Genomic DNA, 26,888 nt, shown 5'->3' with positions numbered 1-26,888 from the left:
GCCTTCCGGCGGGGCGGGGCGGGCGCGGGCCTCACCTGGCGGCATGGCCGTGCGGGGCCGGGGCGGCGCCGGGGGCAGAGTCCGGCGCGGGGAGCCAGCGGCGGCAGGAGCCCGCTGCAGGCGCGGAAGATGCCGCTGGGGCTGAGGAACAAGAAGAAGCACAAGTCCAAGGACACCTCCAAGCTGGTGGAGAGCGAGGCGGCGGCCCCGGCCCCCGCGGCCCCAGCCCCGGCAGCGAGCGCGTCGCGGCTGCAGTTCCACACGCAGCTGGCGCACGGCAGCCCCACGGGCCGCGTGGCGGGGTTCGGCAGCGCCCGGGAGCTCTACGCCAAGATCGCCGAGACCTTCGGCATCGACCCCGCCGAGGTACGGCCCGCCCGGCCGCCCCGGCGCTGCCGCCCCCAGAGGGGCCTCGGCGGGCGCGGGAAGGAGGTGCGGGCGGCTCTGGGCTGGGCGGCCGGTGGATGCTGTTTTGCCAAGTTTTGTGGACGTGGGTATTTTCGGGGGGAAAAAATTCCTTGTGCTGCTTCCAAATGACAATTACCATACGGGAAAGGGTAGAAGCGTAACCGCATTTAAGTTTTACACAGAAAAACAACTGTCCTTTCAGGCAAAACATCTCCAGTGTCTTGGTTAACCCGTTGCCAGCCCGCTGTTTAACACAACTGTTCAGCACCGGGTCAAACCATTTGTATTACGGTTGGGCAGAATAATTATTGCCAGTGCAGGAATTATTAACTGTAGTGATTCGTTCCAGTTTAAAAAAAAAAAATAAAAATCAATGGATCCATGAGGTTAAACACTCAGAATGAAGGCAATGGGGAGTATAAATGCTTTAAATCTGACTACGTTTTAAAATTCTAACTGAATGTGATGTTTGGAAAGTTTTCTGCTTTCTAAGTTAATTACTTTTAAAAGGCCCACTGTTTAATTGAACGTATTTCAATCTGTAACATAATTTTTCTTTTAACTCTGCTGCCTTTTTTTTTCCTGAGCCAAGTTTTTAATATTGTTTGGGTAATGATTCATTTATGTTTGCAAATGTATTGTTTTCTCTCAGTTAAAAGGCAGCGGCCATATCAAGTTCTTCCTACGTGGTTGGTTCTGTGAACCTTAACCTCTGAGAGGCAAATTGAAACAAAGTGCTAACATTTCATTATGCCTGTGTGTGGCTATACAGCTTGCTTTTTTTTTCTTATTTGTAGCTGGCTTTTTTAAAGTAATTAAGACTTTTACCACAGACTTTGTTCTGGGATTCTGCTGCGGCCTGACCTAGCAGCATTGCAAACAGTAAACTGTAAAAGTGGCCGTGGCAGTGAATACAGTTTAACCAGTCACTGTTGCAGTAAGTATTATAATTAAGAAGTACCGGTACCGTTGCCAGCCAATGCACCTATGTCCCAGACCTTCCCAGCTGCTTTCTGACCTTCTGCTTCTCTGTTTTCTCTCCATAGTGAGCTGCTGTTCCCCTTTTGTTCTGTTCTGTCTCCAGTTATACCTTGTACTCTCAAATTCTTGCAATTTCCAGGTTATCTTCTATTTTAGTTTTCTTCCTTTTGCCGTTGAACTTTTGTTACTGATCTTTTGGCTCCACTGACTTGAGAAAGAACAGTGTTCACCTGGAAATTCAGTTTTATATGAATGGTGCACTCTCATTTCTCCTGCTAGATGTATAATCTGACACTCCAAAGGTTTTAGAGGAAGCACCACGTTTCATTGGCATCAATAGCCAGCCTTGTGCAAACTAGACAAATTTCTTTCTTCTTTTTTTCTATTTACTGTCTCATTCCTATTTGTTTTTCTTTGAGTTTTTTGTTTGTTTTGGCATTTGGGCTTGCTTTTTTTAAATGGGGTTTATTGGTAAAAGTGGAGAAAGAATTGTTGCTGCAGGCACTGAACTTAAAATCTTTTACTCAAGAAATTCAGTTGGCTTTAAGAAACTAAGTTGTACAAAATGAAAATAGTGATTAAAAATATTTCCTGGTGTAAAGGTGGCACAACAGAGTGAAGAACCTGAATCTGAGAGTCTTGCAACAGCATTTTGGATGGACAAGATAAAATAGGATAGATGAACGAATAGCAGAGGGTGCCATGAAAGAATGAATTTATTAGCAACTGCTGAGCTTCCTGGAAGGCTGAAAAGCTAGACATTTTAAATGGTATTATCTATTAATTAAAGCTGCTTTTGGACAGACAGTTTCGTGTAAAGAAAAATGCCAGAAGCTACACCTCAGCAAGCCGAAAGATACCAAGGTACTCAAATGCCATGTGTAGGTGTTATCTATCTGGCCAGGACGGTTTCTGTGACCCAGCTATCCTGAATCCTGTGAGCAGCATGATACCTGAATGCCTTTGGAAACAGGTACTATCACAGAGATCTCTGCCCTGTAGTGACTGAGGTGGAAAATAGCAGGGGGGTGAGGAAGACCTCAGTGTAGAGAGCGTTTGGTGAACTGTTATGGAAGTGAATATGTTTAATATGATGTGTGAGTTTACTGCAGCATCGGCAAGGGTATGGATTCTTGGATATGTTCCTACTTAAGTGTTTTAGTACAGTTCCGGATGAGCTATACTTGTAATCTGTCACTTCTCCTTTTGATTCCACATGGTTACAGCACCTCATTTCTTCGTATCACATCTCACAGGACCCGCTGAGTTAGCTTCTGCTGGAGAATCCTTTCCAGGGTCTGTGATTGACTGCCAACAGTGACAGAGCAAAGTTTGTACGAAACACAGTATTTGTTGGACAGGCGCTGACCTGTGCAGACCCGAATCGTGAGTAGGGTAGGATGGGGACAGAACAAGACAGGTAGAGCTGTGAGGGGGACACTCCTTCACTCCTGTGATGTTTGCTAGGCATCTATGATGGAGTCAGCCATAACAGCAGCTTCCTGAGGCTTTTCCTGTACACAGCTTCTCTTGTCTAGGTATTTTGCTCTTCATCCATCTTCTGAGGTCAATATGAATCTTAGTTATTCCTTTTGAACCTGATGTTCAGCCTGCATTTCTGCCTACCTCTCTGCTGTTACCATGACTAGCGTTTTTTCTTCTCCGGGTCCAAACTGAATGTTCTTTCCACAAGGAGGAGGAGTGAAGATGGCTTCTAGCAAGGGATCGCCTGTATCTTTAATATTAATGCTGTTTGAGATAGATTGCGTTGTTCTTGAATTTTAGCTTCGTTTTTTTCAACAGAGTTTCAACAAGGAAGCACAGAGCTAAAAATATATATAAATAGATGCTATTCTTAGCAAACAACACAACGCCATCCACAGTCATGTGTATGTTTCTACTTGCATAAATGACACAAATATCTCCCTAATTTTTCCAACAGAAGATGAAGGAGGAAAAGTATTTGAGTATGGTCTTGGCCATTTAGGATTACTACTCCACTGCAACTATCGGGGCATGCAGCAGGGACTGTTATATTCTCTGTAAGGGTGAATGTGCTAAGTGCAGCCTGTATGATAAATGAGCACTGACCAAAGGACAATGTGGGTCTGTTGAAGTGTTTGTGGGTGGTGTGCTCTTGTGAGAGCACATGGTAGGGCTTTAAAGTCTTCAAATAGCTAATCGGGCACTGGGAATGCGGATATTAAAGTCCAACTGTAGCAGGGCGATTTCTTGATCAGATGGGAAGGGAATGGTCAGCCACAGAAGCTATATGGACTTTCAGTTTGTGTACTCATGATTTACACTTTTGAATGTTTTGTTTGCTTTGAAGGTGAAGTATGGTGGGGCTGGTGAGGTAAGTTGAATGCTCAGCGGGTGTGTCTGTTAAGAGTCCATGGAGATTGGGGTTCTTTCATGGTGGAGGGAATTTTGCTTCATAAGGGGAATACAGGGAAAGGGAGACCTTCCCAATAGCACCAAGGGCAGAAACGCACAGTTCAGCTGCTGAGCTTGTGTCTGGGCTGTTGTTCCATGGGCTTCACCTCCCCGTGCTAAACAGTTAAGTATACTGTGAGGCTGTGCTGCATTAAACTGTAGCAGAAGTATTTGATTTAAACCTGTTTGATTTAAAATTTTATGAAAGAGTACTGAAAAGTAAGCCACTATACTGAAACATAGGTTTCTGAATAAAAGCGACCTTATTACTTATTACAAGAAAAAATCTGAAGGAGGTTAGAGAAAAGGGTCAACTTGTGAAATCCTCATCCTCATCACCAAACTGTTTGAAGTTTTAAAGTACGTGCTTATCTGCTGAAACGTTCACAATCTCGACTGCAGATTGGAGACTTTAAATGAACAAACTTAAACACTCCCTACAAACCACCTCCTCCCAGCCCTATGGCAACAATTGTTTGCTTTGCCCTTCCCCTAAGCAGCGCCTAAATTTCACACCCGTAGTAGGTGTGATGCTTGCTGTGTTAATGATCCGTTTTTCAAATACTTTTAAGCTGTATGGAAGACCTTACACTGCAATTCTTGCACACTCTAGCTTTAAAAAAAAAAGAGAACAATAAAACACTGAATGGTTATTTTATAGTACTTTGAATGTATTTAGGGAGGCAAAGTTGCGTACCTGATAGGGTACCAAAAGCACACTAGAACTTGGAGGACTTTGTTGCTCTGCCTGTTGCTGCAGCTGGTCAAGGCTCCCACATTTTCTTCAAGGAGGATAAAGTGAGTAAGGTGCCTAGAAAATACATTGGTGATTTCTTGTAATAATGAAGTCTGCCTATATAGGGAGATAATGTCAGTTGGTGTTACATCTTGCTCAGAAGTAGAATTCCCATTTCCCCACCTCTTAAAAAGAAAAAGTGATTATTATCTCCTCTGTAAAGTTTTCTGAGATGTACTGATTTTAAAAGCACTTTTAATAGCTTCTGAGTATGCCATCAATCAGTCAACTTATTTTTGAATTCTTCTCAATGCATAGGCTTAATACATAAGATGAGAATGTAATTAGTATATAGGATATGCAATATGGCACTGCATATATACTTTATATAACAGATAGTGTAACCCTCTTTCTCTTAGCTAATACAAGTTTTTTTTATATAACACATAGCATAACCCTATTTTTATTGGCTAATGTAGTCTCTTCCTATTGAAAATACCGAGGCCGGGAATAATCTGTTAATAATCATATCTGACAAGTCTGGTTTATAAGGTTGTGCATAAGCCCCCCAGTCCCTGCCAGCCGAATGGAATTCCCTTGTTCTGTGTGCCACACAAGATAACTCACAGTGAAGGAGGTATCCTAGATACTTTGTGACTTATGTAACAGTTATCATTTATGGAATCTTGCTAAAGTTGGCATGAAATGTCACAGCACTGGTATGCTGATTTAAAGATCAAATGCATATGAAGGTTGAGGGTAAGAGGAGAGTGAAAAGACTTAACAAAGAAAATTGTACATTGAATTTTTTTCTTGCTTCATTTTTAGGTAAGAAAATTACTACTAAAAATATACCAAACTTTTGAGAGAATGGAAGGTGTACTATAGTAGCTGTTGTTTAAGCATAAAGCTGTTTTTAGGTACCTATATTAAACTTACGCAAAATCTACCAAAAAATATCATTTTTGAATTGTCAGGTCTCAGTCATATACAAATAAAGCTGTGCTGTAACTGATAGGTGGTGTAACTGCATAACATCCTGTGTAGATACATCTTTAGTACATTACTCTTTGCATGTATCTGTTCTGAGAAAAAGCAGTTGTTCACTAAAGAGGGTAAAGAATGATTTAAGTTTTATTTTTGACTGGCTGATGCTCTTGTGGTTAGCACAGAACTGACTCACAGAAAATTCTGCAGACTTATAGGCTGTAGTAGGAATGCCAGCCAGATGAAGGTCTAAAAAGAGAAACTCTGGATCAAGTTGCTAAATATCACATTTCTTCTCAGTTGCCAATTTTATCTATTCAAAGGTGTGACAGTAGTTACTAGATGATTGTCTGTTTGACAAGGTCAGATGAAGGATGCTTATGTCTAAAATGCAAAGACATAGTGCTTGTTGTTCATTGTAAGAAAAAGACCTGAGTTGCAGTTGTAAACTGGCCAAGTTATAATGTAGCTTGAGAGCGAGCTGAAAACGTATAAGTGAACTTTATATAGTCTGTTTGAATTGAACCTTCTTGGTTAAAAACAGTGCTGATTATTATTATTTATAAAATAAAATTTAATTTTCTAATTAAAACCAGCTGCATTTCTGTAAGTGATGTTTCGGCTTGAGTATTGGTTAACTGAAAAGCTTTGCATTACCTGAGAGAATAAAACTAATGTCTGTTAAGGGTGTGATGTTACAACTCTCATTGTTAAAGTAAGGCATTAGATTGATTAGATTGCAGTGGATGTTTGATGGATCATATGAGATAAGCAATTAGCCTTTGAAGCAGGGCTGTTGTGGTTTTTGTTTGTTATGGTTTGGTTGGTTGGTTTAAAAAAAAAAACAAAACCCCTCCAAAACAAACAAACAAAAAACACCAAAAAGAAAACAAAAACCACCAAAACCAAAAACTAAATAAGACCTTCCTCATTAAGAAACACCATCTCACTACTAAACTTGTAGTCTTGAAAACCAAAACACCCATAGTTACAGAATCTAAGTTCCAGAAAGCTTCAGAAACTGTAAACGCTCTCTGTGAAATACATTAGGAAAAGTATTCACCCTTCATTTGACCCGGAATAGATTTGAATAGGTTGGTGACTTTTGTTTCAGTTTTTCTGCTGTCATCCATTGATGTCAGAAGGAAAGAAAAGGCATTTGAAGTGTTCTGGTGCGGGAAACCCTGTAACTTTCACAAGCCCAGGGCAGGACACCGGGAAGGCAGGAGGAGACCCTCCATTTCCAGCGAAGCACCGGGGCTTGGGCAGGCTGCAGGCACAGGTCTGTGCCCGGGTTTGGGGACAGCTGGCCTGGCCCGCCGCCCCGCGGGGACTCTCACTAGAGTGGTGGCGAAGATGATGGACACAGAGCAACATCCTGCTGCTGTTTTTGCCAAAGGCCAGGCTGGCTTCCCCCTGCTATGTGTTGGCACTGCTCTTTCCACTCCCTAGTTTGAAGCTGGTGTGGGCAGTGGGCTGCAAAGGGAGGAAAATAATGTCCAGCAAGGTATAGGCAGGGGGTAGAGACGTGTCTCCCAGGCAGAGCCCATGTGTGTCCTGCTGGCAGCAGAGCCTTTCTCTGATGGTTTGCCGCTGTGGCTCTGCCACCTGTGCTGGAGGGCCAAATGGAGTGGCAAGGCTCCCCCTCTCCCTCTGCTTGCAGTTGCGTGTGAAAGATGGTCTTCAGGGGTGCTCTTTGCCTCAGTGAAGTAGATTTTAGGGATGCTCTTAAGTTTCTGTTTTGGCTGCTGCCCTGTGTGCTGCGGTGCTGCCCAGGAGGCGGCTGTGGGGCCTCCCTCACGCCTCTCCCAATACAGCTTGGAAAGGAGTCGGGCAGCTGTAGTTACTCTGACTGTGAGGAGGAACATTGTGGTTTTTAAATATTTTTTTTTGTCTAAGCTGTTCGGTACAGCCTGTACTCGAGAAGCAGAAAGGCCAAAGACTGCCTGGACTGGCCCAGTTCCTCCAGGCAGCACCATGGTGGGCAAAAGCGTTGTCTCTGCCCTGAGCGGTGCAGCTGGGTTAGTCTCACCCTGCCCATGCCCAGGACAGTAAATCTCCCTGTTAAAGAACCACTGGTATAAGTGCAGGGAGAAAAAGGAGTGCCTAACACCCAGTGCTGAAGGGAAATCCCTCAGAAAGGCTGATTTATGAAGAAAAATATTGCTTTTGATAAGCTGGAACAGAGACGACACCTGCTTATGCTGGAGGAAGGACAGGGAACTAAGCAATGTTGCCCGAGAGAATGTCCTCTGATCTGATAGTGGAACGCATGGAGGAGTGTAAAACATTTTATCCCGTCTCGTGACATTTTTGTTTTGATAAGCTCCCTTTTTTTCCCATGAAACTGCTTTCATAGAATAGTTTGGGTTGGAAGGGACCTTTAAAAGTCATCTAGTCCAGCCCCCCTGCAATGTCCCTAATGATGTTTGAATCCTGTGGAATTCGAGTTGGGTGAATGACGAAGCAAAAGGTGGTTGTGGCTCTTTGGTTCGCTCACTCTAAGCTCTGGAACAAGCTGTTCTGTTCCAGCTCAAGATGCCCGTGTCAGAGCTGGTGTGCTGGGACAGGCTGTGTGAGGCTGCTCACACAGATTCTCTCCTTTGCCCCCTGCCAGCTCTTATCTGTAGAGTTTGAGCTGTTGATGCTTCCCGTGGTGTGTGTGGATGGAGACCATCACCTCTCCTGGGGCAGCTGGACAAGGAGAGTAATCATCATTTCAGCTGTGGGTCTGTTGGAGAGGCCAGAACTATGCTCTCCTTTTTTCTTCCTGTCAAGCTCACCGAACTTAATATACCATTAAACTTAATGTGTTTTCTTTCCTCCTGCACAGATCATGTTTTGCACTTTGAACACTCATAAAGCTGATATGGACAAGCTCTTAGGTGCACAAATTGGCCTTGAAGATTTCATATTTGCCCACATAAAAGGACAACGAAAAGAAGTGGAAATTCTTAAAACCGATGATGTGCTTGGGCTTACCATTACAGACAATGGAACTGGCTGTGCGTTTATAAAGGTAAATTTAATCACCAGTGAAATACTTCGTTCTATAGAAGCTTCTGTTGCTATCACAGTTTAGTTATTATTTTAATGATCCTTTAGAACTATAAAATCTTTTATTATCTATATATGATAAGTAAAAACTAAAGTTGCTTTTCTTAGGTACATCATTCAAAATTAGTTCAGCTATTTCTGTAGTGCATGTCATTCAAAATCAGTTCAATTGTTCATTGCTTCTGTAATGTATATCAGCTACCTTGAGGTGGTAGGTGTTAGATACTGCTTGCATCTGCCCCCTCTTTTTTTTTTTAAAGTGATTTTCTGATGTCATTGATTAGATGCTTATAGAACTTATGTCACTCGTGATAACGAGATCAAGTTCTTTCAGCGTTTATGACAGTTCACAGGGCAGAAGCCTTTGTGCTGCATAAGAATAGGTGCAAGTACAGTGCTTTTTCGGCTTTCCAGTGTTGTTGCTTTAGATAGGTAGGATGAATTAAAAGGTGCTAAGGATATGGATTAACATGATTTAGCACAATTAACCTGAGTAACAATTATGGGCAGTAACATGTACAGTATATTAATCATAATTGCTTTCCTCTTCTTCTATATGACCTCCAGATAGTATGTTTTGAGACAAGTAGATGCTACCCTTCTTGCTAGACTAGGTATTAGGAACCTTAATCACATTTTCTGCCATTTTTAGATGTTTTGCTCTAATCTAGTCAAATTATTCATCATTAGTGAGGCATTGGCAATTATCTTAGGTTACTGCTGTCTCAATTGCTGTTCTCATTGCTAGTGTAAACAGAGGTTCTTGCATGGAGAGGTTGTATTCTCTATTCATTCCTTAGCTACCGTGGATATAAAATAAGATGTGGTTTAGAAATAGGCTTGCTTGTCTTTGTTGCGAAAAAATGTGATTGACATAATGCTCGAGAAAGTTGAGATGCAGTGGAGGTCTCAGTAAGCAGTTTGACAAAATCATTGTCTTATTTTTATGTTTATAGGCACAGAACTCTGAATTTCTAGTGGTAGCATCTATGCAGCCGGTAACATTCGGTCACGCTGCTGCTTATGTGGCATTCTAAAAGAAGGCATTGAAAGCTTTGGGGATTAAAGTTCACGTGTGCAGCACTGCACAGTGTATGCTGTGTGTTGTTGGTAACATGGATGGAGAGAACAGCCATCACATAGACCACTGCATAACTGGAGCAGACTGGAAAACCCTCACCACATTAGCAAGACAAGCTGTAATTTCCAGTAAATTGTATAAAACTTGTCTGAACAAATATGTCATTGTCCTTGTACTGGTCTAATAAGCAGGATAATGAAAATGGTGCAGTCGTCATGGGAATGCATCAGTTTAAAGGAGGTTCTAGGAGCTCACTTTGCTGCTGCAGCAGATTTAGCTAATGGATTTTTAAAAACAGCATAGAAAATACATGTGTAAATGTAAAAGCTGCATCTTTTAAATACTTGGTTCTCTAGGTAATGACTAAGCAGACACTGTCTCTATAGTTTGATAGAATTATTTTTGTTTGTATATTTACTTGCCTTGAAAAATTGTTACTATGTTTCATTATTAGTTAACAATTAATATTAATTTTTCCTGTCTTTGGGTTGAAAGCTGTTACGGGCTATAGTAATTTTATTGCATTTTGAATAACAAGACAGTTTCTAGGTTTGATACATAATCTGGGTGGTTGTTAAACCTGACACTCTGAACTGCAGGTTCTTTTCCTATGAAATCTGGTTGGGGTTTTTTTGCATTACTAAGAATGAAACCTGATGTCATTCTACTTTCACAAATGTGTTTTCTGGGTACGTGGCCAGATGGGGAGATGCATTGTGGAATCAGCCATTCAAAGAATAAGAGTAGAACTTGAAGCATGACCGACTGGTTTATAAGGAGACATTATAAAATAGGGTGGTGCAATTAATTTTAGGCATTGTGTAGGAAACAGATCTTTGCTTCTAAATGGTCTGTAGAGCACTTGAAATACAGGCATATCAATTGCATCTTAATTACTGTGACAATGTAGCTTGACTGTCTCTGGTCAGTTAACTTGAAGGGATGATAGAAACTAAGTCATAAAATCTTTGATATGGCACAAATGATACAGCCAGTGAATATTACTTAAACAGTTACTTAAACAGTTTTGATCCAAGTGAAGAAGCAAAGCTAAATGGGAATGAGTTCAACACGTAGACTAAACATTGATTGAAGTCTGGCAGGCACGCTTCTGAATCCTTGCACCTGCTACCAGGAAGGTATTTGGGACCCAATTTCTGGCATGTGTACGATACCTTCACCATGAGGCTTCTTTATTGTTTTAGGCTAGGTTAAAGAAAAAAGTGCTAGAAAGAGTTAAAATCAGCTTGAAGCTAAAAACTGTTGCAGTGTGTTGTAGAACACTGAGCACTGTCACACTTCCCACTGACTCTCTCAGATGGAGGCACTTATGTGGGCTCAGCTGTGCCCACATCAACTAGGAGCAGGTTTCTGAGATAGTTCTGCAGCTAGGCTAGGTGTTACAGGAGTAGGTGGTGATATGTTTATCTTCCCTGTCTCACTGTTTTCTCGCTCAAAGTTAGCCTGAACATCAGTCGTTATTGAAAAGAACGGTATTCAGGAAGATATTAGAATGAAATTCATATCTCTACAAAATACAAGATATTCTATGATGTCATAACTTTTCTATTAAATAGGCTAACAGCTTACATGACTTAGGCACATGATAAACAAATATGACAACAATAAACAGAATCACTGAAATTTTAGGTGTCTTTTAACTGGCTTGATAAATCATAGACATCTTTTAAAGATTAGGTTTTTTCCCCATTTTTTAAATTCTACTTCCCAAAAACTAATAATACTAACTTCTGTTACATTTTATGACTTTTAGGCCATTTGTATTCCATGAGATGGCATTTAGAATAATTTATTATTCTTTATTTCAGAGGAAACACTTTAATATTCATCTGTATAGCTTGATAAGAAAAATGGTAAAGTTTTATCACTATAGGTGGGTCTTACCCTTTATAGTATGTCACTTTTTAGTATATCACACACATTTTTTCATGTCCCTGGACCACACTTGAGAAGGGAAAAGTTCTGTCCCTATGCTTGTCAAGCTATTAAATCAAAATAATAACCCCAAACTCAATTAAACATTAACATTACTGACACATTCATGTTTGGTTTCAAAGCACAAAAATTTAGCTTATTCAGAAGCCTAATTTCTGAAGTATGAGTACATTTTTGTTTTTCCCTGTTGATTCAATGCTTATTAAAATATTTTGAAAAATAAATCTTTCCAAAATACATTTTATGAAAATCTTATAGACAAAACGCCCTACTGGTATAATAAACTCAATACTGTTGATGTTGTTGACTGACATTCTTGAAACCCTGTGGTGTCACCTCTTTACCAAAATAAATATTTCTAATTCTGTCCTGGTTTTTGTTTGTTTGTTTGTTTTTTAATTATAGCGAATCAAAGAGGGTAGCCTTATGGACCAAACCAAAATGGTCTGTGTGGGTGACCACATAGAGACCATAAATGGAAAAAATGTGGCAGATCGTCGGCATTATGAGGTTGCCAAAATGCTAAAAGATCTGGAGAAAGGTCAGATGTTGAAGCTGGAGCTGATAGAGCCTATGAAAGCATTTGGTGAGTGACATGACTGTCTACCTTGTTCACTGGCTATTGAAATCCCAACATTGCATTACAAGTTTGTTTTCAGATTGCAGCCAGGTGTCCACTCAATGTAACATAACTGATACCAAAAAAGTATATTTTTGCGCCCTCCCCCCCCCCTTTTTTTTTTCCTCTGAAGTGGGAAATTCACGAATGGATTTTCTTCTCTCTTGCCTTCTCCAGCAGTCATCCTGGTGTGCGCTGCCTCAGCCTGAGTCTCAGTTGCTTGATTCTGTTGCCATCACGTGATGGTGCGAAATAAGAACAGGAATTCTCTCATAGACAGAGTTTTCAAGCATGGATCGTTTCACTAATGCACTGATGCTTGAACCTCCTCTTGTCCTTTATTGATACATAATCTCTGTTCAGCTGTGTGTGAGAGTTTTCTGTTTCTGAGCCCTCTCCTGGGGGCTGCACTCTCAGATGCAGAAGGCACTACAGACAGCCCTGTCTGGGATTCCTGAGGGCACCTCCTTTGCTGCGTGCCTGCCTGCTCTCCCCAACATTTTGTGGATCTCTAGTCATACAGCAGGTATACTCAGAACTGGAAGAAAGCAGTGTGGCAAAGCTCTGTCTCTACCTACAACCTGCATGCTATGAGGGATTGATACCTATATAGGAAGAATGCATACCTACTGCTAATCCTTATGTATATTAATTTTATCGATGTGGTAAACTAAAAAAAAAAAAAAATAGAAACTGAGTTTTCATTTTTATTCCCTCAATTTTTTATATCTCCTAAACCATGTAGCATTTTTCTGTGATAAAAACTTCAAAATACTTCTAAATTTTAAGTGTTTATGAGTCCTTGTGCATGCCTGCACTAACAGCAAGTTAAAAATCACCATTTTCACCACAGCAGCAACAGTTTGAGAGGTTTGTTTTTTAAATCTTTTTTGTTTTCTGTTAGTAGTTTACAACTGCTGTTATATACCAGTCCTGACACTTGGTGTCAGGATAGCAGCAGAAATTGAAAATGAGAGAAATTTGAAGGTTTCTTTTTGGCTTTTGTGTTTCTGTGAATACGGGTTATGAGCTAATCTCTAAGGCATTTGGTTCTAAGTTGATACTTCTGTTAAGTAAATGTGTGTAATTAGTAATATGGGAATACCTTTTAAATAGGGGTCTAGAATTTGTTTTCAATACAAAATGTGTTACATGGTCTATTTCTAAAGACCAGGGTAAATCAGCACTTGATTGATTTCTTCAGCCATTATTTAATAGTAATTACTTTAGTCAGGTGATTAAGATCCCTTTTAGTCTGCCTGTGATGTAGAGAAGGAAACCTGCTAATGCCTTTAGTCTGACATTGAATTAAGAAGCAATCAGAGCTTTTTAGACAGATTTTTAGAAGAGGCATGTTATTTTTTTACCCTACACAAATTAATTTACAAGTGCAGTGCCCAGTAGGTTAGAATATCCTGCCTCTAGCCTTAGGTGCAGTTAGGCTTTAGGCACAAATTTATTTGAGATAGTGTTTAACCTGCAGCATGCTGAGAAAGCCCCTGAGGAGATGGCAAACAAGAGCTAGATCCTGCTGGACAAGTAGGTGCTGAATTCCTGTAAGTTTCAACACAATTTTGTGAGGGTGTAGAAATAAGATATTGGTATCTGTGTGAAAGAAATATAATTTACGGGTTGGATATCTCTCTACCATGTGCAGACAGGCTGCCTCAGTTATTCTAGGCAAGACTTGCAGCACAGAATTAAAGACTTGTCTGAATAAGATTGGTCCTGACCAGTCACAAGCTAGTCCTCTTCAAATTGATGAAAAATTAATAGAAAGCAAATAAAAGTAGCATAACACAAACTCTAAATTATGTGAGTATGAAAAATAATTTCTGTGGTGGCCAGAGAGCTTTTGTGTGAAATATTGCAAATAAAGGTTATGTCAAATCATGAGTTTTAAGGTGCTGATGGTGACAGAACTAGAAAAAGATGTATGTTTTATCAGGAATGACTTCTTCAAACAAGTCTAGCAGAACTGATGGCAATCTTAAGGATGTTTTAAACTGTTCCCGAAGCAATGAAAATATTAAGGATAACTGTTGATCCTAAGTATATATGTAATAGACTGTGCCATAACTATCTGGTAAAATAAACACAATCCAAACTTATTTTTCAAGACTTGTTCAGCAAAATAATCTGGGTTTTTGACTACTTATGGAAGAATGATGAGTGTAAATCTACCTGGGCAAAATGAAGATAGCGTGTTAAGGCCTTGCTTTCAAGGACATCTTATTAGAAAGGCCTGCTGTTAAGAGAGGGAATAATCTGGTAGTGAAAACAGCACAGTTTAAAACAGTTCTGCAAAATTATCTCCTCTCTCCTAGCACTTTCCAGATTAACTGTGTAACTCACATGACAATAAGTAAATTAAAGCCTTGCCACTCTTGAATGTAAAATTATGTCTTAGAAAAAGAAAGCCAAATCTTAAATTATTCTATAGTACATTTATTAACTAGGGTGCCCTTACCCAGGGTTAAAGAAGGAAAGCTGAATTGAGGTGAAGATGACTTTGGCTAAATCCAGATGTTCTTGGTGGGGATTTATCAAGTGTGAAATCATGGCATGGGTGAAACCAGTGGAAAAACTCCTGCAGGTCTACGTAAGGACATTTCACCTCTGTGACAGCAGGTAATCCAGCTGCTGGCTCAGCTCAATGTGTCCCATCACCACCTGGGCTGCAGTGGTGTTTGCACCGTTGCACCAGTGAAATGTTGCAGTGCTAACCCTGCTATGTAGTCTGCCTGTAAAGACCAGGATAAATCAGCATTTGGCTGATGACTTCAGCTGATATCTAACAGTAAGTAATAAGTGCTTTTATTTTCCTGTAGAATAGGGAAATAAAATTATACAAAGTGCATGTGTGAAGTTGAGTACCATAGGCCTGCATAGATATATTAGTTAATGGAAGTCCTGGCTTCAGTGCAGTCAAGCAGATATCAAAGTTTGAAGACAAGAAATGGTCAGCGGAGCTATACTTAGAATACAATTAATTTATAATTAATTTTTTACATACATCTAAATCTTGATTAGAATAAAAAGTGAAGGTAATGTAATAGCCAAAGCAGATACATCATATTCTGATGTACCATGTCCTTAGTTTTGTTTGGTTTTCTTTTTGTTGTTGTTTGTTTTGTCTTTAGAAAAGCTGGAACCAAGGTCCAAAGGTGGAACTCTGCCAGAAGCTAAAATCTCCAGAGGGAGAGAAACACTTCGGTTGAGAACCAAGGGCCCTGCTACTGTGGAGGAAATGGTATGGTTATGTTGGGGCCCTTCCATAGTTTAATCATCTAGCACCTGATTTATTCTTCCTCAAGGCTGATAAGGTAAAGTAGGAAGGAAAAATCTGGATGTTACAAAACTCAGGGAACTTTAGAAGAAAACTGCCTTTTGCAGGGAGAAATGCTTATATGAAGTTGAAGACTTGCAGGGATAGGATGAGACTGAGAAATCTGGAAGCAGAGAGCCTATGCTTAGATATCATGGATCATATGGATGAATCTAAGGTAGATTACACCAAGGAGTGTTGAAAAGAGAGAAGCGGGGAAAAAAGCTGGGGAACAGTTGAAGGGTTGATTCTGTTTCTGACACTACAAAGTGCACTGGGCTGGTGTAAGAGTTGTAAAACCAGGATTAGGGTTTGGAAGAAGAATTGTTATTTATTCTGAGTTCCTCTAAAACTGATGATGATTTGATGAAGATTTGTCAGGAGATGTAGGGTTCCTGTTCAGTTTGAATGTGAGAGCTGTGTGGCTTGACATTAGGAGGAAGGCTCAGGTTTTTGAGAAGAGGCAAAGTGGAATAGGGTGTTTTACTTGCAGGTTTTGTAAGTCTAGGTAGCTATTACAGGATGGGAACAAGGATAATCAGTGGTGAATTGCTGGTTATTTTAAAATCTGCATGGATATAATCATACTTTTGCTCTTTTTCTCCCTTTATTTCAACAAAGCCAACTGAAATTGAAGAAAAAGCCATTAAAAAAGTGGATGAGCTTCTTGAAACATACATGGGGATAAGAGATATTGAATTAGGTGAGTTTTTAACAGCTACGTTACTACAAGATTAAATCATTTCTCGTTTTCTAAGTCTGAAATGTATTGAGTACCTTCATCTCCGGATGTAAGCGAAGCAAAATTTGTCCAGCGTGCAGTCTCAAAAACTTGCCTGTATTTCTGCAAATGTGTGTCTCTGATAAAAGAATCTCTCACTACAAACCTTATGATGTAATTAATTAATCCTCTCTTCTTCCCGGACATTATCTATACACTATTGCATGAATTATTTAGTTGTTTGCCGTTAACTGTCATCACTGTATTCCTTTGGGCATGTATTTTGTAGTGGAGCTTGTATGTACCACATTTACGGATTGTTAAGGGTAAGCACGTCTGTTTACTCTTTTGCTCTTTTGCCACTTGGCTTAGACATATCAAAGCTGATCACTGAAGTTTGAATCCAAGATCTTCAGCAGTGAAAGGGCAACTATTTAGCAAGGGATCTGACAGAGTAATTGTACAAATTTATCGAATTCTCTAAAGTCTGTGTTCTGAAGAACATTGGAAGTTTTCCAGAATATTTACTAGCTATCACAATCATCAATTTATAGTGAAAGAAACTATTCAACTCCAGTGTCATAATTTCCTTAAAACTGCACCAAACGTCCTTGCAGCTGTTGTTTCTCTCTGTTAATCTGACAACAACTAAATAGCAACTTTTGTTTGTATGGGAAGGAGCCACAGTCTGGCTGGGTAAGAAGTGCCGCTGTAGCGGCTGTGACTGGGTGTAGTCCTCATACGATCTTGTGGAACTGCTAATACTCAGGCAAAGAAGAAGGTATTTATTGTTATGGTAATATCTGAAAAACTAATCCAAGAATTAGGAAAGGATAAGCTAGATGGAAAGTTGTCTTGAAAAGAAAGCTCTTATGAGAGAGAAGTTGGGGAGGCAAAGGAGAAGAGAAAATGGGTCTGGCAAGAAGCTAAGGGCAAAGCAGGAGGGTCGGACAGGCAGCACCAAGAAATGAGAAAAATACATTATCTGAATAGCCAAAATCCTCCCTGGCCTTGACTGCTCCTACAGGCAAGCATCTGATCGGCAGCTTCTGCTAGTTTTCTCACAGGAAAAATTGTAGGTAAAATATTATTTGTCCCCCGCCCAAGGTAGAGGTGGGCTTCCTGGCATGGAAGAGAGAGCGGAGCTGCTGAAAACTGGTGAATTCTGTTTTGTAGATAATATCTAAACTTTGAAATTCCCAGAAAACTAAACATTCTCAAAAATTCTGTTCCTAACAACTGCAATATGTGTTGCCCCTGCCGTGAAATATGCTCCCAGGAGCCCTGTGTGGTGCTGACCCTCTGTCTAGCTTTGGGAGGATCCCGCGGGCTGTCCCTCTCCTGCAGCCTCTGCTGCTTGGTCGGTCTCTGGCTCAGGCTTCAAAGCTCTGGAGTCTCGTGCCAGCCGTTCCTCTGGGAGCTGTTTCTGTCCTGCAGCTGTGCCTGTTGCACTCTTGGCTGGAGCCGGGCTCTGGAGGCTCCTCTCCTCGCAGGTTACCTCCAGGGTCCCTGGGCCCTACAGGAATAAGTGGCTAAAGGTGTTCTGGTTTTGATGTCTGCAGCCCAGAACCCTTTGATCCTAGGCTGGGGCACAGTTTTTTGGGATGCTGAGGTGTGCTGTGCTTTGCTCTGGCACAGGGAAGCAAGTTCCTGTGGGAACTGGTGTTCCCTGTGTTTTTGGCTTTCCGTACCGTAACAGGATCACTCTTGTACAGTTGACCGAGGAGTTCAGCTTTCAGGACATACGGCTGAGCCGATTGCCAAACACCTGGTAGAATTTTCCTGTGAATTCCTTGATTTTTTTTTTTTTTTTTTTTTGCAAAAGATCTAATGTCCTTCATCTTTCAGTATGTAGTTTTGAAAGTTTCAAAGAATACCTTAAGAGAACACTCAAAGAAGGAAGAGGTCTTTGTCCTCAAAGATACTGTCTTCTTCCCAGCAAGGTCGTTGTTTTGTCCTTCACCTCTTCCTTCTCTTCCTGCCAAACAGGCAGTGAAACAAAGAGAAACTCACAGGAATCAAAGACTACAGGGTTCACCTAACTTTAGTTCGCACCTTTAAAGTAATTTCATAAAATTCAAATCTCAGAGTTGAGGGCCAAGGGTGATGACAAAAAACCGGATTTATCAATTTTAAGCAATTAAACAGCTATAGGACTCTTCAGGAAAGGAGAGCTAATCACCTGTCACAAATCTTTTCAATTAACATATGTCAGTTTTTCATATGCTGGATGTGATCAGTCACCCATGAAAATGAAATATGAGGAAAGGATTCATTCAGAGAATGCCAGTCACCACTCAGCTAGAGATTTCACTCATTACTCAAGCCAGATTAGTTGAAAATGCAAGTCATCACAACGCGACAGCCGACAAGTGATTAAGATCTCAATCATTGCTCACTCCCATGCAGTTCTGTTTGTCAGAAGCTTTGAATGTCAGTTAATATTGCTCTTTCATCTCCATTAAAATGACAGTTCCGTGGTGTGATTGAATTCTAAAACATTGCCCCAGTTTTAAGCCAGAAGTCAGAAAGAAAGGAAAGAAAAAATAATGTAAAATTACAGACAGAATTGAAGATGAGATAAAGCCCTAATTTTTGCATTGTTAAGTATCTTGACAGTTTCAAGAATGGCTGACTAAATCCTCACACAAATCCCAAAGTTGGAGCTAAATGCTTGGAAATAATTTAACAGAAATGCGTACTTTTATTTTTTTGGCACAGTTTTTGGTTTTCAGAGATCTAAATGCCATTTAGATTTACATACCTGCCTTTTGAATGCACTTTTACCTTTTTACCTCTTTCTTTTACTGAAAACTGGACTTAATCTGCAGAAGGGACACTTGGCTCTCGAAATGTATTACTCAGCCATTTTATGGACACATTAGAAACTGGGCCAAGGCTTGACTTCAGCCTTCTTTAAAACATAAATGTGCCATCAGGAGATAATTCAGGTTATTTTAAATCCTGTCAGTGCTTTCTGGTAAAGGAACATGAACAGTTGATTAAATAGGAGGGACTCGGGAAGCAGTCTTAGTGAAAAATACTGGTGGCATTTATTTTTTAAACCAGTGGGGCTTGAATTGTTATGGCCTGTACTTGAGTGGGAGGAAGCCTGAGTCTATGGGATCCAACCTCAGAATGCTACTGATGGAAAAATGATGGCAAAAAGGGCTTCACATCCCACTTTTTCTTTCAGCATCTTTTGGCTAGCTCTTCACGCACTCATATTTTGTTCTGGTATTATGCTTTTGGATGACTGTTGCCTTTTTGTTGTTCCCTATCATATTGTCAGACATTAGATATCTTTGCATATTCTCCATTTCTATTTAAAAGAATTTCAAATCTACTTCTCCACTCTTGACTTTATTTTTCAAACTTACTGTCTAGTCAAAATGTCCTAACAAGTTTAAACTTTTTGTCACCCAGGTTTCTCCTCTTGGTTCATCCAGCAATGTTGGATAGTTGTTTTTATCTTGAAATGCTTTGACTGAGGCGATAGTCTCCCTGAGTCTCTTGTTTTCTGCTCCTTCTGTCACCAGACTTCCTTTCCCAAAGGGTTTTATTGTATACACTCTGGGGTATGTTGTTTACGACTGTTTGCTTACTCTGAGAGAATAATGGGAGTTTTGTGAAAAAGGAAAAAGTAGCAGGTCTGGTTAAACAAGAAAACTTACCCACTTCAAGAAGAAATAATACTTAATGTAAAGAAACAAAAAGAAATTGTATTTCTGATGGTTCCTTGAGTGCCAGATGTGACAATGTTTAACATGAAATTAAAAACAAGTAATGTTAAACACTGGAAACTGCAATGACACACCTCACTTTCTCGCATGTTGTAAGGGAACTGAATGCGAGTTTTAGCTCTTTTAAAGTATAAGGACAGAATAATAATATTTGTTACATTTTGATGAAGTCAAAAGCTTCTGATAGTATTACAGCTAGATAAATACTGAAGTTCTTGTTGAGACTTCTGAAAAAGTTTTTTTAGAATTTACAAGGTAGGCTGTAGATAGCAAAACCACTATGTAAGGCAGATAATAACAATGGCAGGCAGATTGTAGCTTTCATGGCTTGTGCTGCATGTGTCTATCAAAAGTGAAAATAAGGATTTTGTGAAAGATCTTTGAAATTATTTTAAAGGGACTAGGTTTAACAAGCCAACATACTTCTTCGTTCATATTCTGAGAAGCCTGATATTGAGCTTCTGAGTTAACGTTGAGAAATCTTCTAATTTTTTTCATCACTTTTAAGTTTGCTGAACTCTTCACATTTTATGTAAAAGTTTCTCAGGTATGACTGTTGCCTGAAGTGAGATTTAAAAAAAAAAAACTGAAAACAATTGGGACTATTTAGAGTGTAGAAAAATATTCTATTGGAATAAAATTCCTGTAATCACTTATTGTGCAGCTGTTACAAGAAGCAGCGGGGGAAAGGGAGGGGAGTGGAGGCGATTTGGCACGGCACTGTCACCCTCTGAGAACCAGTAAAGTTTTCTTCAAGTTGGCAAGTATCTGCTAAATGCCTTGGCAGTCAGTTGTTTCTGATTTGCCTTGGGAATTACGCATTGCAAATGTCACTGTGTAAACAGTCATGTTCTGCACAGCTGTGCCGCTGGGGATGCCATCCCATCCGTGTCCGTGTTAAACGCCCGGGGAAATGGGAACAGGGACAGTGGGTGATAGAGAAGACTGATCAGCTGTGGTGTTTCTTTACGCATGGAACTAAAGACGTAGAGATCAGCTTTGCACTTTTGTGTACATCAGTGGCACAGCTCGGGCTTGCGGATCGGGCAGGTGGGTTTGCGCTGTGCCCGGGCTGTGCAGCGGGTGATTCGGGGCTGCTGGCACTAGAGGACAGCACCAGGCTGCCCAGCACCGACACCCCACGGGGACATCCTTCCACAGAGCTGTATTTCATTACATCAGGTGAATCTGAGAAGGGGAATGTGCCTTAATAAATACAGTACGTTAAATGTATCCTGGTAGTGCTGTTTACGTTTGCCCAGTACAGATGAAAACACTCGTTTGAGGCTGCTGCTGTTGGGCAGCAGTGACATTCTGACTCCTGCTTGACTGGTCTGAAAAGTGTCTTGATTGTCTATGTTTAGTGGATTTTGTTTTCAAGTTTTGTAAATCTCTAATAAACTATTTTTAAGATACTATTTTACAATTTGGGAAGCTCAATCTTTAAAGAAAATCATGTTTGAAGTAACATTTTCTTTTAATGATGGAGTTGGTTACTGTGTAATTCCGAATTTTCAACTAGGGCAACTGGACTGTAATATAACGCTGTGTTATCTTGTTTTATCGCTGCTGTCTGTCATATAGCTCTTTCATATATCCTGAAAAATTTATCTCAAAACTGGCTAAATTCCTGACTCTCACTCTTTGTGCTGGAACACCAGTCTAGATCCTCACGCTGTTGATGACAGCTTTTATTTTTGAATAACTTAAGCAACTATATCTAAACGTGGAATCATAAACTAGTTTAGCTTGGGAAAGACCTTTATGATCATCAGGTGTAACCATTACCTAGCACTGCCAGGTCCACTGCTACATGTCCCTAAGCACCACATTTACACATCTTTTAAACACCTCCAGGGACGGCGAATCCACCACTTCCTTGGGCAGCCTGTTCCAATGCCTGACAACCCTTTCTGTGAAGAAATTTTTCCTAATATCCAATCTAAACCTCCTCTGGCGCCAGTTGAGGCTGTTTCATGTTGTCCTATCGCTTGTTGCTTGGGACAAGTATTCCCTAGCACCCGTCTTCCAGCTCAGGGGACTGGGTACCCAGAGAACAACCGGTCTTACTATTAAAGACTGAGGCAAAGAAGGCATTAAGTACCTCAGCCTTTTCCTCATCCTCTGTCACTACGTTTGCCCCCATATCCAATAAAGGATGGAGATTCTCCTTAGCCCTCCTTTTGTTTTGTTGCTAATCTATTTATAGAAACATTTTTTTTGTCTTTTATGGCAGTAGCCAGATTAGATTCTAGTTGGACTTTGGCTCTTCTGATTTTCTCCCTGCATAACCCCATGGCATCCATGTGGTCCTTCTGAGTTGCCTGCGCCTTCTTCCAAAGGTCATAAGCTCTCTTTTTTTTTTCCTTATTTGCATATGTTTGCTCTTGTCATCTTGCACAGCTCTTCTCCTTCCAACCTTTTCCCAGTGTCTCTACAGAGTGATTTCATATCCTGGTTCATATGCAGAAACCTGTGAAGTTTAAGTTACAACCTTCACCTGATTACCTTCAAGATTGCTCCTCTGCAAATACCTTCTAATGCCACGGTGTCAGGGGATATAGGGTGGCATTGGTAGCACAAATATTTGTCTTCTGCTTGTCAGGAACAGAGTCCTTTGTTTAATGCCTGTTTCCCATCCAGACTCCTCTGAGTCAGTGTCCCAGGACCTTCACAGGGGACACAGAAAGAAGCAGGGCAACAGGGATAGGGTTTCTTCTGGCAGGGAAGCAGGTCCTGAGAGTCCTTGAGAACCACTAATGGTGCCCAGGAAGTTGGGTTACACTTGAACTGTCTTGATCACAGTGGTTTGTTTGTCAAGATTTACGTAAATTTTCCTTGGAGTGCTTTGTGTAGTTTGGCACACTGCGATTCTCATTGGAGCCTCACGTCTGAACGTAGTTAAAACCAAAACGTCAGATTTCTTCAGAATTACTGTTGTTGACATCTAAAATGTGGAATATGGCTCAAGTTTGCTCACAGCTTGTTACAAGTTTGCATAACAGCAAACTGTTTGCCAGAAGTTCATAACTGTCAATAAACTTGAGCTGAGTTTCAGGTCAAAAAATTAATATTAAATACATTTAATAAAACTTCAGAGAAGAGGTGGTTTCTTTTCCTTTTTATCAGAGAGATTTTGCTATGTGATACAACATGGTGCATGCAGTAGACAGCAGACGGTCCCAGTGAAGGTGACCTCCTGTGGCTTCAGAACTTCTTTCTCTGTCTCAGGCACCGTAATACATATTTTCCACTTGGATGTCCCTCTGAGAAAAGGCTAGAATGACCGAATCACAGAATGGTTGGGGTTGGAAGGGACCTCTGGAGATCTAGTCCAACCCACCTGCTAAAGCAGGTTCAGCTAGAGCAGATCACACAGGAAGGCGTCCAGGCAGCTTTTGAATGTCTCCAGAGAAGGAGACTCCACAACCTCTCTGGGCAGCCTGTTCCAGTGTTCTGGTACCTTCAAAGTAAAGAAGATTTTCCTCATATTCAGGTGGAACTTCCTATGCTTGAGTCTGTGCCCATTGCCCCTCATCCTGTCGTTGGGCACCAATGAAAAGAGTCTGGTGCCATCCTCTTGACACCCACCCTTGAGATATTTATAAGCATTGATAAGATACCCTCTCAGCCTTCTCTTCTCCAGGCTGAACAGACCCAGCTCTCTCAGTCAAAGAAGCTATCAAATTCTTCAGTGTGACACCTGAATTTGATATGCTCATGAAGAAACTGGTGGCTACTTGATGCATAACAAAAGACGGAGGACATCTTGCAGTTTAAGGCAGGTGTGTAAAGTAGTCAGAAAATGAAGCAGACTTCGAGGGTTTCATCTATTGTACAATACCGTAATTTCTTGTGAATATGAACAGATGCTGTGGAGCAGAGATACAGCTCAGAAAACAAACTGCATTCATAGACATTCAAAAACCATTTTGGCCATTTGCTAGCTGTCACTTTCGTGATAATTACATTATTTTGTTTTGTTACTTTTTAGCTGCAACAATGGTGGAAGCTGGAAGAGACAAGAAAAACCCAGATGAATTTGCAGTGGCATTGGATGAAACTCTTGGAGACTTTGCATTTCCAGATGAGTTTGTCTTTGATGTATGGGGAGCAATAGGTGATGCTAAGCAAGGACGACTGGAATGAGAAGTGTGCAGTTTATCAATCCCTATTTGAAAATACAAAATTATTTTCAAATACATATATCAGAATTTTAATAATTTTATTGATGTGAATCCAGGGGGAATACAGAATACTTCCCGTGTAAGTATTCTCATCTGGGACTTTCTTTTGCAAAGGAAAGTTTCTAATAGAGATATGAAGATAAACCCGAAGTTCTGACAACTGCACATTTAAAACAAACATTTAATTTACATGTAGAAATCACCATGAGGATTGTGTAAAGGAGATATATTTATACAGACATTTTATGAAAATTAGGTATTTTTTATTGTATGTACACTTTGATATCAATATTCTGAAGAGTGTTAGACATATGCAATAGAGAGTTTGGGGTTTTTAATCTCTTGTTTAGAAAGGTTTATAAACTTGTTGAAAAACCACCTAGCTACACGCTGCAGTTCCTTGATCTTTTGTTTTCTTTATGTATTCACATACACAAAGAGCTGTGGAAAACCTAAAGCAGGGGTGTCAAACTCATTTCCACTGGGGCCACATCAGCCTCATGCTTGCCTTCCAAGGTCTGAATGTAATTTTAGGACTGTATAAATGTAACCACTCCTCCATTGATACAGTCCTAGAATTACATTCGGTCTTTGGAAGGCAGCTGCGAGGCCAATGTGGCCCCCGGTGAAAAAGAGTTTGACACCCCTGACCTAAAGCCCTAGGTTTTCTTACAGTTCGGCCTGGACATAGTATTTTGTGTAGACAGAGCTGGGAAGAAGCTACCCTGTTTCTGAAGAACCTGACTTGAGGAAAAAAAAATATTCTGCTGAAACATGAGAACTAAGATCTTCGAATGAAAAAATCTTGCTTGCATTTGAGTCATAGTACACACTGTCTGGGTATTACTGAGATGAGTAAGTATTATCTCTGGTTTTTTTCAACATGACAACCTAAGAGGGGCATTGAAGGTGTTTGAACTAGAAGATATTGTAAAGTCATAGACAATCGCAGTTTGGATCAAAATGCATGCCTAAACCCTGAAAAATACATTAAACTAATTTTAGATGTTAGGATTTCAATTATATTACACATAAACATTTATTTTAACTGATAATATTTTACTAATAAATCTCAGATTATCAGAAATGAACTGTCTCTTTTAACACATCTGCTATGCCTACATTTACCCTCCTCTTCACCCCGTATTTAATAAAACACAATGCAGTAAGTTTTGGGTTTTACTCATAATGAGATTCTTCTTCAGCTTTTGCTATGCTCGGTTTTAATTAAGAAAGATAATTGTTCATTTGTTTAGAAAATGCTACTTTCAAGTGATTATTATAGCCAAATAACACGTCATGAGTGTCCTTGAAAACAAAACTGAACAAAACTGTGCGATCTGACCTGGGAAGGTGTCATAGCTTTTCAGTGGTTTTATGTTTGCATAAGCATGTAAAATAATAGGCATTACAAAAGTTTTTTCAAAATCACTACCTAGTTACTTTTCTTCTGAGGAAAATGTCTTTCACTGTCTTGCAGAGATCTCTTTAAAATAAAGACTATGCCAATAATTTTACATAGTCTATGTCAATGATTTTTTTTTTTGTCTAAAACCATGACACCTCAACAGATTCTAGTGCATTTACTGTGTTACTTAGGAGGGCTGGTGATCTCCAGTCTTTCGCACATGTTAAAATAAACGAATGTTTTTTCTAGTTATGAAATATTGCATGAAGTCTTATAAATACTGTTCAATGGTCTTTCAATGGGGATAATTCCAATTTTGTAAATACTGTTGTGAATATTTTGCTCTTATATTTCTGATTTAAGGACAAGCTTTCACATAATATAGATATTCCTTTTTATGACATGAGTAGTACAGAGTAGTATGGAGGTCATATATTTTATTGTATCTAAGAAGTTTAAAAGTGTCAGAATTTCTCTTCATTGTACTAGTGCCTGATATCACCAGTGTATGATGAAATGTGTATGTATCCTCAAACAGGTGTGATAATTATAAATTTATATATGTAAAAATATGTATAGATAGAAAAAGGCTGTTCTCAAGGTATGAGCAGTAAAAATATATAATTTTACGAGAAAATTTGAGTTTTAGTAAAACTTGAAAATAAAATTGAAAAAACTTTTTAAGAAGGTGGTTAAATTTTATGTATCACATTGCTCAGCTGGGGCTATGATGCATTATTCTGAGAAAGGAGTGTAATTTTAGGATGGAGAGCACAAGGTGGATAGCATTTCTCTGTATATAAAAATTGCAAGTCTGAGCCTACAATCTTCTGTTGCAGTTGAGCACAATGTCTTGCACAGGGCTACTTGAACTAAGGTACTCTCGGTAATGAAGAGTTGAAGTGTTGTGGGCCACATAACTTATTGTTTGAACTTCTTTTAGGTGAAAAGGAAAAATGAAATGTCAATAATTCCCTCTCAGTTTTAAATTGTTTTATATAAAACTCAAAAAGTAACCAACATGCCACTTAAAAATTCCTTCTTAAACGGCAAAAATAATATACTAAGGAAGAGTCATATTATAAAATAATACATAAAATGTTACCTGTAACAGATAACCTTTCATGCGTTTTGGCTGTTCATTTTATTTTGAGAAATTAATGTTCAATCAGTTTATCCTCATAGGATAATATGTTGCATTACACTGATAAAATAGTGAGATAACAATAATCTCCGAAGC

At 39.8% G+C, this 26,888-nt stretch overlaps 1 protein-coding gene across 5 annotated transcripts; it reads left to right on the top strand.

Moving 5' to 3' along the window:
* Positions 1–31: 31 nt before the first annotated feature.
* On the top strand, positions 32–25,752 carry GIPC2 (GIPC PDZ domain containing family member 2). Of its 5 annotated transcripts, none has more exons than XM_065657113.1 (6): positions 32–366; positions 8,382–8,567; positions 12,048–12,228; positions 15,405–15,514; positions 16,211–16,292; positions 24,048–25,752. In XM_065657113.1, exons 1-6 carry the CDS (start codon positions 130–132, stop codon positions 24,200–24,202), a joined length of 951 nt encoding a protein of 316 aa, XP_065513185.1. In that variant the 5' UTR covers positions 32–129; the 3' UTR covers positions 24,203–25,752. The 5 variants fall into 5 exon arrangements, with proteins under 5 accessions (XP_065513185.1, XP_065513184.1, XP_065513183.1 ...); XM_065657112.1 differs by lacking the exon at positions 32–366 and adding an exon at positions 412–432; XM_065657111.1 differs by lacking the exon at positions 32–366 and adding an exon at positions 3,629–3,745.
* The last annotated feature ends 1,136 nt before the right edge of the window (positions 25,753–26,888 follow it).

The sequence above is a fragment of the Caloenas nicobarica genome, chromosome Z (genome assembly GCF_036013445.1).
Source record: "Caloenas nicobarica isolate bCalNic1 chromosome Z, bCalNic1.hap1, whole genome shotgun sequence".
NCBI classification, from domain to species: Eukaryota; Metazoa; Chordata; class Aves; order Columbiformes; family Columbidae; genus Caloenas; species Caloenas nicobarica.
The sequence above is the reverse complement of the archived record's forward strand: the minus strand, read 5'-3'. Positions and strand labels throughout refer to the sequence as shown.

Coding starts and splice junctions, on each gene's coding strand:
- GIPC2 (XM_065657113.1), top strand. CDS start 130: ATGCCGCTGGGGCTGAGGAACAAGAAGAAGCACAAGTCCAAGGACACC. Junction 8,568..12,047: donor CTGGCTGTGCGTTTATAAAG/GTAAATTTAATC, acceptor TTTTAATTATAG/CGAATCAAAGAGGGTAGCCT. Junction 12,229..15,404: donor AGAGCCTATGAAAGCATTTG/GTGAGTGACATG, acceptor TTTTGTCTTTAG/AAAAGCTGGAACCAAGGTCC.